Source organism: Salvelinus sp. IW2-2015, linkage group LG18 (genome assembly GCF_002910315.2).
Source record: "Salvelinus sp. IW2-2015 linkage group LG18, ASM291031v2, whole genome shotgun sequence".
Classification (NCBI taxonomy): domain Eukaryota; kingdom Metazoa; phylum Chordata; class Actinopteri; order Salmoniformes; family Salmonidae; genus Salvelinus; species Salvelinus sp. IW2-2015.
In genome coordinates this window covers 39,453,434-39,470,549 of record NC_036858.1, presented here as the reverse complement: position 1 = coordinate 39,470,549, position 17,116 = coordinate 39,453,434, and the positions used below count along the sequence as shown (strand labels likewise).

General features: G+C 39.5%; 1 protein-coding gene across 5 annotated transcripts in view; it reads right to left on the bottom strand.

Annotated features, from left to right (window-relative positions):
- Positions 1 to 16,442, bottom strand: part of LOC111978758 (gamma-adducin-like) — a 31,743-nt gene extending 15,301 nt beyond the window's left edge. The window contains exons 1-3 of one of the 5 annotated variants that reach the window (XM_070448480.1): positions 16,265 to 16,442; positions 4,654 to 4,931; positions 2,899 to 3,043 (exon numbers count right to left, since the gene is read on the bottom strand). In XM_070448480.1, the coding sequence (XP_070304581.1) occupies positions 2,899 to 3,043; positions 4,654 to 4,854 (346 nt within the window). In that variant the 5' untranslated portion in view covers positions 4,855 to 4,931; positions 16,265 to 16,442. Of the gene's footprint in view, positions 1 to 2,898; positions 3,044 to 4,653; positions 4,932 to 5,200; positions 5,260 to 6,245; positions 6,523 to 16,264 lie in introns of those variants that run through there. The other 4 variants (XM_070448481.1, XM_024008996.2, XM_024008994.2 and 1 more) reach the window with 4 other exon arrangements.
- Between the last annotated feature and the right edge of the window lie 674 nt (positions 16,443 to 17,116).

Here is a 17,116-nt window from a genome sequence, read left to right as displayed (position 1 = left end):
CTTTCTTCTCCAACACTGTGTTTTTGCAATATTTAAACCAAATTGAGCATGTTTCATTATTTATTTGAGACTAAATAGATTTTATTTATGTATTATATTAAGCTAAAATAAAAGTGTTCAGTGTTCATTCAGTATTGTTGTAATTGTCATTATTACATATATATATATATATATATATATAAATCGTCCAATTAATCGGTATCAGCTTTTTTTGGTCCTCCAATAATCTGTATCGGCGTTGGAAAATCATAATCGGTCGACCRRWAATCCTGACTGGTCTCCCAGTCCCTGCCGCTGAAAAACATCCCAACAGCATGATGCTGCCACCACCATGCTTCACTATAAGGATGGTGCCAGGTTTCATCCCGTCGTGACGCTTGGCGTTCAAGCCAAAGAGTTCAATCTTGTTTTCATCAGACCAGAGAATCTTGTTTCTCATGGTCTGAGAATCCTTTAGGGTCCTTTTGGAAAACTCCAAGCAGGCTGTCATGTGCCTTTTACTGAGGAGTGCTTTCCATCTGGCCACTCTACCATAAAGGCCTGATAGGTGGAGTGCTGCAGAGATGGTTGTTCTTCTGGAAGATACTCCCATCTCCACAGAGGAACTCTGAAGCTCTGTCAGAGTGACCATCGGGTTCTTGGTCACCTACCTGACCAAGGCACTTCTCCCCCGAATTCCTGGTTTGGCCGGGCAGACAATTCTTGGAAAAGTCTTGGTGGTTCCAAACTTCTTCCATTTAAGAACAATGGAGGCCACCGTGTTCTTGGGGACCTTCAATGCTGCAGAAATGTTTTGGTACCCTTCACCAGATCTGTGCCTTAACACAATCCTGTCTCGGTGCTCTAAGGACAATTCCTTCGAGCTCATGGCTTGGTTTTGGCTCTGACATGCACTGTCAACTGTGGGACCTTATATAGACAGGTGTGTGCCTTTCCAAATCATGTCCAAACAATTGAATTCACCACAGGTGGACAACAATCAAGTTGTAGAAACATCTCAAGGATGATCAATGGAAACAGGATGTACCAGAGCTCAATTTCGAGTCTCATAGCAAAGGGTCTGAATACTTACAGTTGAAGTCGGAAGTTTACATACACTTAACTAGTTTTTCAACCACTCCACAAATTTCATGTTAACAAACTATAGTTTTGGCAAGTCGGTTAGGACATCGACTTTGTGCATGACAAGTAATTTTTCCAACAATTGTTTACAGACAGATTATTTCACTTATAATTCACTGTATCACAATTCCAGTGGGTCAGAAGTTTACATACACTAAGTTGACTGTGCCTTTAAACAGCTTGGAAAATTCCAGAAAACGATGTCATGCCTTTAGAAGCTTCTGATCATTTCAGTCATTTGGAGGTGTACATGTGGATGAATTTCAAGGCCTCTGGTCTGATGAAACAAAAATAGAACTGTTTGGCCATAATGAACATCGTTATGTTTGCGGGAAAAATGGGGAGGCTTGCAAGCCGAAGAACACCATCCCAACCGTGAAGCACGGGGGTGGCAGCATTATGTTGTGGGGTTGCTTTGCTGCAGGAGGGACTGGTGCACTTCGCAAAATAGATGGCATCATGATGGAAGAAAATCATGTGGATATATTGAAGCAACATCAAGACATCAGTCATGAAGTTAAAGCTTGGTTGCAAATGGGTCTTCCAAATGGACAATGACCCCAAGCATACTTCCAAAGTTGTGGCAAAATGGCTTAAAGACAACAAAGTCAAGGTATTGGAGTGGCCATCATAAAGCCCTGACCTCAAAGCTATAGAAAATGTGTGAGCAGAACTGAAAAAGCATGTGCGAGCAAGGAGGCCTACAAACCTGACTCAGTTACACCAGCTCTGTCAGGAGGAATGGGCCAAAATTCACCCWACTTATTGTGGGAAGCTTGTGGAAGGCTACCCGAAACGTTTGACCCAAGTTAAACAATTTAATGGCAATGCTACCAAATACAAATTGAGTGTATGTGAACTTCTGACCCACTGGGAATGTGATGAAAGAAATAAAAGCTGAAATAAATCATTCTCTACTATTCTCTACTATTACTTTTCACATTCTTAAAATAAAGTGGTGATCCTAACTGACCTAAGACAGGGAATTATTATTAGGATTAAATGTCAGGAATTGAGAAAAACTGAGATTAAATGTATTTGGCTAAGGTGTATGTAAACGTCCGACTTCAACTGTATGTAAAATAAATTCTAAAAACCTGTTTTCACTTTGTCATTATGGGGTATTGTGTGTCGATTGACAAGGACATTTTTTATTTAATACATTTTAGAATAAGTCTGTAACATAACAAAATGTGGAAAAACGGAAGAGGTCTAAATACTTTCCGAATGCACTGTAATTACTGTCTTTAAAAAACTGTAGTGTATATACTACAGTAATTAATTAAGTGTCTTTGCAGATTGTAGTATACTGGTGGTAAATTGTGGAATAGACACCGGCTGAAATGCGGTTTTAACCAATCAACATCCAGGATTAGACCCACCCGTTTTGTAATATTCTACAGTATAGTACATTTTACTACAGAATTCTATAATAAGTACTGTAGTATTCTATAGTAAACTGTAGTATTTTTTTTATGTGGACGACCTCCATTGAAAGACGGAGGGAAACATAATTGACACTCCAGACAGCTGTAATTCATTATAAAGTCCAGGACATGTGGCCAACTTATTAGAAACATTTGGAATGTGGAATGTGGAATGTTGTCAACAAGTACTTGAGCAGAATTTTGCTGCATAAGGGCTCTCAATGTCACAGGTTTTTGTGATTTCCGTGTTCCAAAACATTGACAATGCAGAGAATCAGGATGCATCACTGAAAGACTATGCAGACCCACATGTACTCTCTCACATGTATGCGCACACACTGCTACTTACTGAGAGGAGATGTGAAGGAGCCTGTCCCTCCCACAGAACTGGCCATGATCAGATCAGCTACCTGCCTAAGAGCCAGCAGTCCTGTTGGATTACTGCCCTTAGTCATCTGATCCTGGACCAGGCCTTCCAGCTCATCCTTAAACACCTGCAAACCAAACAATAACATGTTAAAATGACTGAGTGAAAATAGTCCCAATAGTCACTGGCTTACATCTATTAATKTTTACCAGTCCAGGATAGTGGTCACTGATCACAAAGAATAAGATGAGGGAAGGAAGTAGAGCGGAAGGTAGCCTAGTGGTTAGAAAGGTGAACCAGCAACCGGAGGGTTGCTTGGTAAAATCCCGGGTCTGCTGGGAAAAATCTCCTGGGAAGTGGGCTAGCAACTGGAGGGTTGCTGGTTTCAAATCCTAGATGGCATTGAGCAGGACCCTTAATGTCCCACAACAACAGCTTCCTGGGCGCCCAGTGTGGCAGCCCCTGCACCTCTCCAAAAACCTGTATGTGTGTCTTTCAGAAGGGTTGGGTTTAAAGTGGAAGTCTTGTGTACAATTGACCAATAAAGTTATCTTAATCTTACAACTCCTGGGATGGTCTACTGTATGTGTAGTTATGCAATTCTTCTCACCTTGACCCTGTTCCAACTCCCTGTCTATTCAGCCGTTCACATTAGGACTATGTATTTCCAGTGTACTCTCAGGCCTAAAGAAGCCTTCCTGAATTAAATCACATTAGATTCTTCTAAAACCCTCTTTGTGCCAATGTCACTAGAGGTAACTGGGAAGTGTCCTTCTCATTAAGCCAGCCTATTAATTTATACCCAGTGTCGTTGGATATCTTGGGTATTCTTCCCAAAAAGACGATTCTCCTGCAAGCCTCTTTGGTGGAACGCCAGCATTCCGCCCCATCTCAGTGCGGTTCCCATGGTGATGAGCTAAGTTCCACTTGTTGGGGTCTGTTATGCAATCCCAGACATGCGTGGGCTCATCTTATTTCCATGCACTTTTACGGGCATGTGTTTGTTGCACCTCCTAACAGCATCTCTAACCACATTTTACTGCTCGATTATCTATGCCTCCGATTCACAATTGCATATATGCATTTATCATGGGTGCATATAGGCAACATTTACTGCTTATACTACAAAAATATAAGTATATATATATATATGTGTACATACAGTGGATGCCCAAAATTACGTTCATGCCTATATTGTTCTGTCTCTCAAGAATTCAATTTGACAAAAAATGTTTCATGAGCTAAGCTGTGAACTTGACAAGGACATTTGGCAGGCAAAGTATAATAAGGCTAAAATCTATTCGGACTGGTTCATATTTAAAACCACAGCAGTGGAGCTTGGCTATTTCCTCTGACAGTAGCACATTGTACTGCATTGCAACAAAGATGTACACTGTACAAACACCTTGCTACTTAATATGACTGAGTTGCCTAACTTGTCTTACCTAGCTACCTCAAGATGAATGCACTAACTGTAAGTCACTRTGGGTAAGAGCATCTGCTAAATGTCTAAAATGTAAAAGTAATAGCCTCTTTATTTGCAGATCAGTTCAAATGTAGCCATCAGAATGAAAACTGAAGACATCAATGATGTAGTGTCTCTACTAGAGCCAATCACATAGGCCTGGACCTCGAAGAGAAAAACTTTTCAGGCCTTTTGATGGTCTGCAGCCAGATAATGAAAATGGCTGTACTGTGTACACACATTAACATAGACATAAAGAACAAGAGACATACTGGACTCTGTAGGATCTGAGTGACTCTCTTCTTTTGCTCCATCATGTTGAAGTCCTGCTGTATTTCAGGTGACATGTTCCTGCTGCGGAGGTACTCAGGGTCACTCTCGTCCACCCGGTCAAAGTACCTCTCCTTGGAGTCTGTGCTGGATAAGGACAGGGTCATGGACCCAACCGTATGTCTGATCTCCACCAAACTCATACTGTCCAAGTCTTCACAACAACCTCACTCTCTCTGATCCTCACCTGCCCCACTCCAGGACTGCTGGCTCTGGGAATCTGTTGGGGACAGACCAAAACGTTAGTTTTCCACCAGTGCCGATGATGCAACAAGTATGGCCAGATGTTAGACATAAAAAAATGTTCCACAGGAAACACGATTCATACTAAATCAATTATTTTATTGCTGAGGTAAACTAATAGGCTTGCACAGTTGTATACAAACACACAGGGAAGGAAAAATACACAGGACCCCATAAAGAGTAGCTGCTGCTTTTACAAAAGCTTATAGGGATCCTAATAAAAAATAATAATAATAATAAGTTTACCATAACCACCTCTATCTCTGCAGACAAACAGAGAATCACCTGTGTGTCTACTGTAATCTGTGGGGTGGGGGAAGGGAACATCAATCACCAATGTTTACTGTCATGCAAACAGCCAGAAAGCATGTCAATAGAATATCACAGGGGGCCTTTGCATTATCGCCTCATATAAAATCAACTAGTTTGGGAGAGCATTTAGCACCTATTGTGTACACCTTTAGGGGGGGGGGGGGATCAACAGGGGGTAAGTAAAGGGTTAAAACAGTCTGTGACCTGGATTTATTTTGCTCTAATATGCCTGTTCAATATCTCACCAAGTTCTTATCAACACAACTACAAATTGGTCTGGTCTACATGTGATGGAGGCTAGACAAATAAATTATAACAGATATTCTACCCATTTTAAGGTGTCAAAAGTGGTCTATTCAATGTGCCTTTTCTGCAGTGAAAAGCCAGATACAGATAACTTAAACATGTTATCTGAAGATAATATACAGAAAATGTACACTACAGAAAACATCAGCAGAACATTACTGTCCAGAAAATCGGTAAACTTTCTTATTTCTATAGACATCTAATCAAAATAAATAGTAGGGCTAGGCTACAAGAATTCAACCATATGTTCAAAGAGTCAAAGATATCGAGGTCTGCTAATACGAACCGCAAGGAGCACAAAAAAGGCACCCAGGTCCCGTAAATATACCATTACGTAAGAGTTAACACTTTAAAATCAGATCCAACAATGTGATATGATGAAAGGAACAACAGAAGAAGAGGAAAAATGTGCTGCATGATGCATCTTACGCCTTAATCAAAGGAGATACTCAACTCACCGATGAAATAGGATACTCCATTGAGGAGCACCACGACTAAAAAGTTGAGCATGTACAGTATATGTCATCATTGAATTGACCATCGACTCGTAACTTTAAACTTCCATGAGTATTATCAAGACGCTGTGCTACAAAGTAAACTTAAAACCTTTGCACTAAACCAGTCCACAGGAAATAGGCAACATTTTATACAGTAACTATTTGAAACATCAAACCTTTTTGGCAGTATCTCCGTAGCCTATATAACGACAGAACCCCCCCACAAGTCCTGGACAGAATTCAAAGATCGAGACTAAAAGTGTTAAATGTATTCCAGATTTCGATGCATTCTGCAAACGTGTAAAATATTACTCCGTATGTGCGCCCTATGTCATTGCAGTAAGCATGTAAACAGCTGTGTGTGTTTCTAAATTTGCAGGGGCGAATTCATTAAGCCGATTATGTCGCAAAACGTTTCTTAAACGGAAACAAACAGAACGTAACGTGGTGAGACCTACTTGCATTTGTCCAATAGACGCTCTCGTTTGGACTAATGAAGATTACACCCCTGAACGCAAGCAAGTCCGCATGTTGTGAGTGGGTGTGTTTGTGTGGGAAAAAGTGAGAACATGTGACTTCTCATATCCCCCCAATACATCCATATATGCTAAGGTCAAACAGATCATGACTACATCCATTTGTATTCCTGATTAACTGATTTCCTAAACACTTTTATACCAATGGGAACACAGGAATAATGTCACTGTTTTCTGGAGAAGTGTGTGAGCTGGAATACATAAGTGTATGACGATCTTGAAAATATTCACTAGCATACTAGATTTTAACTAATAATTGAGAAATCTGGCATTCCCATGGTTGGCATCAAATATTTGGCAGTCTAGACATCATGGGGCACTTGATCTGTTAATTTTCTTGAATAATCTAGCTGTTCTATAAACACGATTGACACCAAGTCTAATTCTCAAGGGTATTTTCAGTCAGATACAACTCAGAAATGTAAAGATTGGAAAATGATGTATTGAATGGACAAAATGATATTTCCTGTACTATAGAGAGCACACATACAGTGCCTTCAGAAAGTATTCACACCCCTTGACTTTATCAACATTTTGATGTGTTACAGCCCGAGTTTACAATGGATTAAATTGAGATTTTTTTTATCACTGGCCTGCACACAATAACCCACAATGTCAAAGTGGAATGATGTTTTTGGAAATTTTTACAAATTCATTAAGAATGAAAAGCTGATGTGTCTTAAGTMTCAATAAGTATTCAACCCCTTAGTTATGGCAAGCCTAATTAACTTCAGGAGTAAACATTTGCGTAACAAGTCACATAATTAATGACATGGACTCACTCGGTGTGCAATAATAAGGTTTAACATGATGAATGACTACCTCATCTCTGTACCCTATATATACAAATATCTGTAAGGTCCCACAGTCGAGCAGTGAATTTCAAACAAAGATTCAACCACAAAGAACAGGGAGGTTTTTCAATGCCTCGCAAAGAAGATTTTTTTACACTGAATATCCCTTTGAGTATGGTGAAGTTCTTAATGACACTTTGGATGGTGCATCAATACACCCACTCACTACAAAGATACAGGTGTCCTTCCTTGCCGGAGAGGAAGGAAACGGTTCAGGGATTTCACCATGAGGCCAATAGGGACTTTAAAACAGTTACAGAGTTTAATGGATGTGATAGGAGATAACTGAGGATGGATCAACAACATTGTAGTTACTCCACAATACTAGCCTAATTGACAGAGTGAAAAGAAGGAAGCCTGTATAGAATACAAATATTCCAAAACATGCATCCTGTTTGCAGCAATGCACTAAAGTAATACAGAAAATAATGTGGAAAATAAACTTTTTGTCCTGAATACAAAGTGTTATGCTTGGAGCAAATCCAATACAACACATTACTGAGTATAGTGGTGGCTGCATCATGTTATGGGTATGCTTGTAATCATAAAGGACTGGGGAGTTTTTCAGAATAAAAAATAAATGGAATGGGGCTAAGCACAGGCAATATCCGASAGGAAAACCTGGTTCAGTCTGCTTTCCACCAGACACTGGGAGATGAATTCACATTTCAGCATGACAATAACCTAAAACACAAGGCCAAATCTACACTGGAGTTGCTTTCCAAGAAGACAGTGAATGATGCCGAGTGGCCAAATTACAGTTTTGACGTAAATCTGCTTGAAAATCAATGGCAAGACTTGAAAATGGTTATCTAGCAACGATCAAAAACCAATTTGACAGAGCTTGAAGAATTGTTAAGAGAATAATGGGGAAATATTGTACAATCCAGGTGTGCAAAGCTCTTAGAGACTTACCCAGAAAGACTAACAGCTGTAATCACTGTTCAAATGTGATTCTAACATTTATTGACTCAGGTGTATGAATACTTATGTAAATGAGATATTTCTGTATTTCCTTTTCAATAAATTAGCAACATTTTCAAAAAACATGTTTTCAATTTGTCATTATGGGGTATTGTGTGTAGATGGGTGAGAAACAAAAATAAATGTAATCCATTTTGAATTCAGGCTGTAACACAACAAAATGTGGAATAAGTCAAGGGGTATGAATACCATGAATACTTTCTGAAGGCACTGTACATCACATTTCGAACAGCAACATTGTGATAAGCCCCTAAAGCACTGGTGTGATTGTGCACATCTCATGCTTAGTTGATTAGCCTACAGACACAGTCAAATTTATTCTAGTTCTAGCCAAGGGTTGAATTAATGAAAGAGATTTTCCGATACTTTGTATACTTTTTAGCATGTCGTTTTGAAAGTAGAGGTCACGAGCCAAAAGTGGTCACCAAAAATTGCGTACTACATCACCTATGTGCAGATATGTGCACCATGTCATTGCTTTCTCTCACTCGCTCTGCTGTGTGTGCATCTCTTTCTAGCTGTCACTCAAATGGCGAGGGGCTGCATGCTCGTTGGCTAGAACTCAAATTGCTAGGGGGCTGGCACATGTGGGGAAAATGTATGGAAAGCTTCCAGAAAAACAGCTGCTTTCAAACTAGGAATTTCGTGGCTAATTGAGGTAAGACAGTAATTCTGCTCACAGATTATGCATTCATGAACTACACATTGACACATCCAGCTCAAAGAGGGAGGTTTGAAAAATATTTAGTAGTCACCAAAGTTCCAGAGAATGTTTTTAAAGAAAAAAAAAAAAAAAACTAGAAATTACAGTTTATTACGTATTCAGATTCATGTCAAAATTGAATTCCTTACTTGAATGAAATGTAATTGTAAATGCTGGCATCCGTTTAAAAACTGTTATGTGATTAAATGTGTATCTCTGTCCCCCGTTTTGGTCACTTGGGAATGTGATTCACTAGTCTATTCAGGAATAATAATATTGAACTGTTAACTCTCTTAATGGAATCCCACTGTGGGTTGTTCCAACCACTCATTATCAGGAATCAAGTCAGACCCAGATGCAGACACGTCGAATAGACAATGGTTTAATATTCCAACAGGGGCAGGCAATAGACAGGTCAAGGCAGGCAGGGGTCAGGAACCAGAGGTGGGGATGGTACCGGACGACGACAGGCAGGCTCAGGGTCAGGGTAGGCAGAGGTCAGGAAACCAGAGGTGGGGCAACGGTACGGGACGACAGGCAGGCTCAGGGTCAGGGTAGGCAGAGGTCAACAATCCAGAGGTGGGGCAAATGTACAGGTCGACAGGCTCAGGGCCAGGGGCAGGCAGAGTGGTCAGGCAGGCGGGCTCAGAGTCAGTACAGGCAAGAGTCAAAAACCAGGAGGGTGAGAAAAAGACACTGAGAAAAGCAGGAGCTGATACAAAAACGCTGGTTGACTTGACAAACAAGACGAACTGGCAACGGATAAACAGAGAAAACAGGTATAAATACACAGGGGATAATGGGGAAGATGGGCGACACCTGGAGGAGGGTGGAGACATCACAAGGAAAGGTGAAGGTCCTGTGGCTCAGTTGGTAGAGCATGGCTCTTGCAACGCCAGGGTTGTGGGTTCATTCCCCACGGGGGGACCAGGATGAATATGTATGAACTTTCCAATTTGTAAGTCGCTCTGGATAAGAGCGTCTGCTAAATGACTTAAAATGTAAATGTGAAACAGATCAGGGTGTGACACTCCCAAAATGTTTTTGTTTTGAAACATGAAATTGTCTTTATTGCAGAAAACTAGAGATCAATCCATTCAACACAAAGACAGAGACACAGAATTCCAACAAATCCCACCATGAACTCATGCCAACTTTTAAGAGCAGTTAATAACATAAACTTACTATACGAATGCAGATGCAATAACTTCCGCGCAAACACACAGAACATTTATAGTAAAATTTGGTCTCCCAATGAACCAAATGTAAACATTTCTTGCTGCCCCAAGGACCTCTAACTGATCGGTCCAAAAGATGTCACACACACACACACACACACACACACACACACACACACACACACACCACACACACACACACACACACACACACACACATAACAACACACCACACACACACACACACACACACACACACACACACACACACACACACACACACACACACACACACACCTAGCTGCAACCCTACGGGGACTGGCAGAGTTCCTATGGAACCCCACACTAAACATATGCACTCACAAAAAAATGTGGTGCACATACACACACATACTTTCAACATACTCTTACTGAACCCCTACATTCTCTGTAACTCTATTTGGATATTTTTTGGAAGGGCAGTCCTTCTTGTGTAACATTGACCAGATGTCTGGTGTTATTACTAGAGACCTAATTTATATGGTGCACAGTAAGATACAGTACATACAGTACCAGTCCAAAGTTTTAGAACACCTACTCATTCAAGGGTTTTTCTTAATTTTTTCTATTTTCTACACTGTAGAATAATAGTGAAGACATCACAACTATGAAATACCACATATGGAATCATGTAGTAACCATTTTCTGGATTGACTGACCTTCATGTCTTAAAGTAAAAATGGACTGTCATTTCTCTTTGCTTATTTGAGCTGTTCTTGCCATAATATGAACTTGATCTTTTACCAAATAGGGCTATCTTCTGTATACCACCCTTACTTTGTCACAACACAACTGATTGGCTCAAATGCATTAAGAAGGACAAAATTAACTTTTTACAAGGCACACCTGTTAATTGAAATGCATTCCAGGTGACTACTTCATGAAGCTGGTTGAGAGCATGCCAAGAGTGTGCAAAGCTGTCATCAAGGCAAAGGGTGGCTACTTTGAAGAATATAAAATATAAAATATATTTTCATTTGTTTAACACTTTTTTTGTTACTACATGATTCCATGGGTGTTATTTCATAGTTTTGATGTCTTCACTATTATTTTACAATGTAGAAAATAGTAAAAATAAAGAAAAACCCATGAATGAGTAGGTGTGTCCAAACTTTTGACTGGTACTGTATTTATATAGTATATCAGAAAAACAAGCACACCTTTCTTATGATTGATTTCTAAGCGCCTAAATACAATACCCCAAAGCACTTGATTAATAGTTAATAGACATGAAGAATACCACACTGTCTTAGGACAACACCTAGAGTGATAACAGCAAAAGTGTTCATGAGATCCTACGTCATCAATGGCATAAACTTGACATCACTCCTTCGCAGAGGGAACCATATAAAAGGCTGCTTTATATAAAAGGATGGGTTTACAGAAATAAGTCCTGCTGCTCTTCCAAAGGCTTCCAATGACCTTCCAAAATGTCCACTCTAAGAATAATAACAAGTAGACTAGACTCATGGCCAGGTTATGTATTTACATCCACTCCAGAGGATGCAATATGCTGCATGTTGTTTGGCACAGTTACAGTATGTCGTTTTCCTTTTTCTCTTCTCATTACTACCCGACAGTATATTTTTACAACTCAAAGAGTCATTGTGAAACAGAAAGTTAAGCTGGAATTTAATTCGATTTAATGAGCTACTGGACCAGAGCTCTGGCAGGCAAGACATAGTGCTATAGTACATACTATATCATGATAAAATGACTGTAATGGTAACTAAAATCATGAATTCATATCTTTTTCTACATTTGGTTTTGTCACYATGTGTTCATTTTCCCTTTTATTTTCCTTAGCTGTTTTTCCATCAGAGACCATCTACTGTAAATCAACACGAACAGGAATGCTTTTTTTTTGGTCAGTTTTTGTTCGATTGTCAGAAGCACCCTTAATAATTTTTTGTTCTTCAATTTTAGTGTTCAAATTGAATTCTCATCATTCTCTAATGGATTTGACTTTTATTTCTCAAGCTATAGTAATCGTAATTTCTGTACCAATCTGAAATGTAACACAACATTAGTTATCACTGAAGCTAATCATGGAATCTCCTTCACCACTCTGCCAAATATTTCCAGTTGACAAGACTTCTGGTTCGTTGGAGGGAGGCCTTTAGAGTTTACAGGTATCATTAAGAAGTCTGTTGCTCAAACACAGGAAATAATTTCTGCATCATAGTGCCTTTCTAATGAAGGGATAAAGAGAAAAACTCTTCACAGGAAGTCCAATGGTGAAGTCCGGACTTCCAGACAGAAAAATAATCTGTTTGTCATCTCAGAGAAAGGGAGAAGAGAGAGAGTGAGAGAAAAATAATCATCTGCAGATCAGCAATATCTTACCCCAAACTTCACTTTTAGGAGGTGAACACATCCTATTCTCATCAGACAAAATTACAGGTTATATTGCCTTCTTGACTGATTATTCCTTCTGTCAGAGCAAAATGTTAAAGGTCATATCCTCTCATCAGCCAATCGCAATCACTCTACATCATATCTGTTGATTTTCTCGTGTCTAGTTGACTATTTAAAGATTGAAAGGGGAATGGTTCTCTCTAGGGTCTATGAAATATTGCCAGACACTTTTACATCCATGTCTGTCCCCTCCCATGCCTACATTTATGTTAATTTTCCTGTGGCCTCTGTGATGGGGAACCCCATATTTTATTATCAACAAAATGACTTTTGACCCTKACCCCAACGAATTGATACCAACTGTTTAGAACCAACAGAACCACAGTCCTCTTGTGAGAATAAAAACATGTGTTGTTTATGAGTTTATTCGATACAGTAAAATATCCTACCACATAGTTTCAGAGTTTGAGGAAATGYATACCTCGTCTAATTTCACCAACAGTGRCTTCAAGTCGGTTCCACGGAGAAAAAACATCCATCAACAGCAGTTCTTTGAAGAGAATACAGCCATGGACAAATGTTTAACAAATTCACATCACTTCACAACTCCCTAGATATGCATAAAAATGTAACTTTAGAAACATTTGCTTTGATACAGCGTCTTAGCCACTGAATGTTTTACCCACTTCAAGGCTTTTTGTATGTAATGAAATACTCTGTAATCGTGATTAAATTGGTACCTCACTGTAAATGGGCGGTGCACAGCTTTCTCATATCATGGACATTTAGGTAATTTTCCCTGAGAGCCTAATGTAATAACCAAGTCAGTGTCAAAGGCCTGAGAAACGTCTATTTCTGAAGCCCTATTTCAGGATTTTGAATGCTGCATAGCTTTACTGAAGGCTACTCCTGCCTTTGGTCTGAGCTATTATTTTCCCTTGCAGTGTTCTAAGTTTACTGATGTCAAATGTGCAAAAAAGAGGACCACTGTTTTGAACAGTTACATGTATGCAAAACTTTCTATAAAATGAAGAACATGCTATATGACGAACATAATCATATGGAATTTCTAAATCACAAACCCTCTGATGGCAAGTCCACAGTGGAGCAATGTTTATCTTTTCAATACTATCACAATACTTATGAACATGCTCTGCTATTCACTTTAGCAGTGTGGGTGGTAAGTAACACTACATGTACAGGCAACTAGGGACCTGGAGCAATTTACATTGTTGCAGTAAAAACAGTATTTTCACAGCTTTATATAGAATTTGAAACWTACAGAGATTAATATTGAATCAACACATAAACTGAACAAAAATATTAATGCAACAATTTCAAATATTTCACTGAGATACAGTTCATAGAAGGAAATCAGTCAGTTGAAATAAAACAATTAGGCCCTAGGCTATGGATTTCACATGACTGGGCAGGGGTGCAGCCATGGGTGGGCCTGGGAGGGCATAGGCCCACCCACTTAGGAGCCAGGTCCACCCACTGGGGAGCCAGGCCCAGCCAATCACAATGAGTTTTTCCACACACTTTATTACAGACAGATATACTCCTCAGCAAGCCCCCCCCCCCCCCACCCCAAAAAAATACCAAAAAAGAAGAAGCCAAAAAAGGAGAAACCCAGATGCTGTTGTGATGCCGGTTGGATGCACTGCTAAATTCTCTAAAACAGCGTTGGAGGTCGGCTTATTGTAGAGAAATTAACATTCAATTATCTGGCAACAGCTCTTTTGGACATTCCTGCGGTCAGCATGCCAATTGTACACTCCCTCAAAACTTGAGACATCTGTGGCATTGTGTTGTGGGACAAAACTACACATTTTAAAGTGGCCTTTTATTGTCCCCAGCACAAGGTGCACCTGTATAATGATCATGCTGTTTAATCAGCTTCTTGATATGCTACACCTGTCAGGTGGATGGATTACCTTGGCAAAGGAGAAATTCTCACTAACAGGGATGTAAACAAATCTGTGCACAAAATATGAGAGAAATAATATTTTTGTGCGTATTGAACATTTCTGGGATCTTTATTTCAGCTCATTAAAAATAGGACCAACTCTAAAAACGTTATATATTTTTGTTCAGTATACATAACGGCTAGGAGAGAGGACTGAGCTGGATGAAGAAGAATTACAAGAGTGGTCAAACTTTGTTCATCTACAGTACATGGAGGACCTGGCCGAGACTGTTTTGTGGTTTTCTTCTGATTGCCTCCACCCTAAGATGTGGTTTAGGGTGTGGTTGACTATGAGGCTGGAGTAAGAGTCTAGAGTCTAACTCGTGCTGGGTTTATCATATAAACATAGGCAATGAGAATACAAAMCTGAGGATATACTGTACACCTGCTCTTTCCATGACAAACTGTACACTGACCAGGTGAATCCAGATGAAAGCTATAATCCCCCTGTTAAATCCACTTCAATCAGTGTAAATGAAGGGGAGGAAACAGGCTAAAGAAGGATTTTTAATCCTTGAGACAATTGAGACATGGATTGTGTATGTGTGCTATTCAGAAGGTGAATGGTCAAGACAAAAMATTTAAGTGCCTTTGAACAAGGTAAGGTAGTAGGTGCCAAACGCACCGGTTTGTCCCAAGAACTGCAACGCTGCTGGGTTTTTCCACGCTCAACAGTTTCCCATGTGTATCAAGAATGGTTCACCACCCAAAGGACATCCAGCCAACTTGACACAACCGTGGAGCCAATATTTGGTATACTCAGTGTATACCTAAATAACTTTACTTTTAAGAACATGGCAACTATTTGAGTTAAATTCATSGCTAAAATAGACTTGTTTTGTGTAGAAAATATCCAATATGTTCCAAGTAATCACTTAAACATGACAAATTAATTGCTAACGCTCAATTACATGGTTAAAATGGTTTGGGTCACCACCCACTGCATGTGACCTTGATGGGTTTCTGAAAACCTACATTAAAGTACCCAATTACCCAATGAAATCTTGTATGCCTCAATTCCACATCTAAAGTAAACACACGCTTACCCAGTGTATAATGTTTCTAGAGAGAGAGACATTAATTGAAAGCAGCTGTTCGTGACTTAACTCAGCATCTGGAACTGATGTAGTTCTGGTCTATTACAGCCAAACAATAAAAATATATCTCGACAACATTGTAAAAACAGCATTTACTATCCTAAGAAAGTGTACTATAGCATACACAGGACTATACACACAGTATTGCTGTATAGAGTAATACAGAATAAGATAACACATCTGGTAAGTGAAAGCCTTATCAGTCCAACATTTCCTTCTAAACAGACTCACAGGTGATTCACTCCATCCACCCATGAAAGGGATTTTCATTTTGATACATCATTGAGCAAGTCCTTATAAAGTCCAAAGTAACTGCTTAAAATGAGAAGCTATTTTCAAAACATTTCCTGATTCACTGATATTACATAAAATATCAAGTACCTTGCCCTGTTTGCAGTTACAAACAACTATTCTAGTTCAATTGACTTGTCTCAACAACCACCATTGCAAAAACGTAAAAAATGCTGCTCCACTCACCTTTTGAGGTCAAACTCGCACAGTTCTGCCAGTTGCCAGTCTGCTGTTTACATTATCACAATAGGAAGGGTCATCATCTAGCTCCAACTAGGATGAGTGACTGATGCTTTGCCTATCATCTCCTACTCCCTCTGTTCCTCAATGTCATGTGATGCACATTCGCACAGCTTGCTGGGAAAAACTTCCAAACTTGTCAGAGGAGGTTGTGGAGACAACAATCTGTTGTATGGGACTGTATCGCCCAKAAGTGGGAGGAGCAAAACAGTCACACACCCACCAGATATGTTCTGGCATACATGTATATAGATTACTCGAAAATAAATATTCRGTTTTTGGAGAGCGGGATTTTAACTACTAAATACTCCATATCAAATTAGAGAAATTGTAGTGGAGTGTTGCACATAGGGATCTATGAAATTACAATAAAGAGGGATTACCAATGGACTAAATCATCTTATCAATTTATACGTTATGGCTATATCCACTTTCAGTTGTCTAGATGAGATATTTTCAACCTTTTCTGCGTGCAGATATTTTGTACATTTATTGTGCAGCTCGGAGGACATTGCAGAGAGTGCTTACCCACTATCACTTCACACTCCCACACATTTCAAGAGTGGATGAGTAAGAGAGTACTGCTTCCCCTCTCCACTGTGCTGCCTGCTTGAATACATCAGTCACATGGTGGAGAATAATAATCATCATGACATATAGCACATTTTACTCAGTACATTGTGGCATAGAGACTGTCTCTTATACACATCTAGATGTGTATAAGAGACAGACTCAGTACATTGTGGCATAGAGAAGTAGTATAACAATGCAGACAGTAACAAAAAAACAATAGCAGAG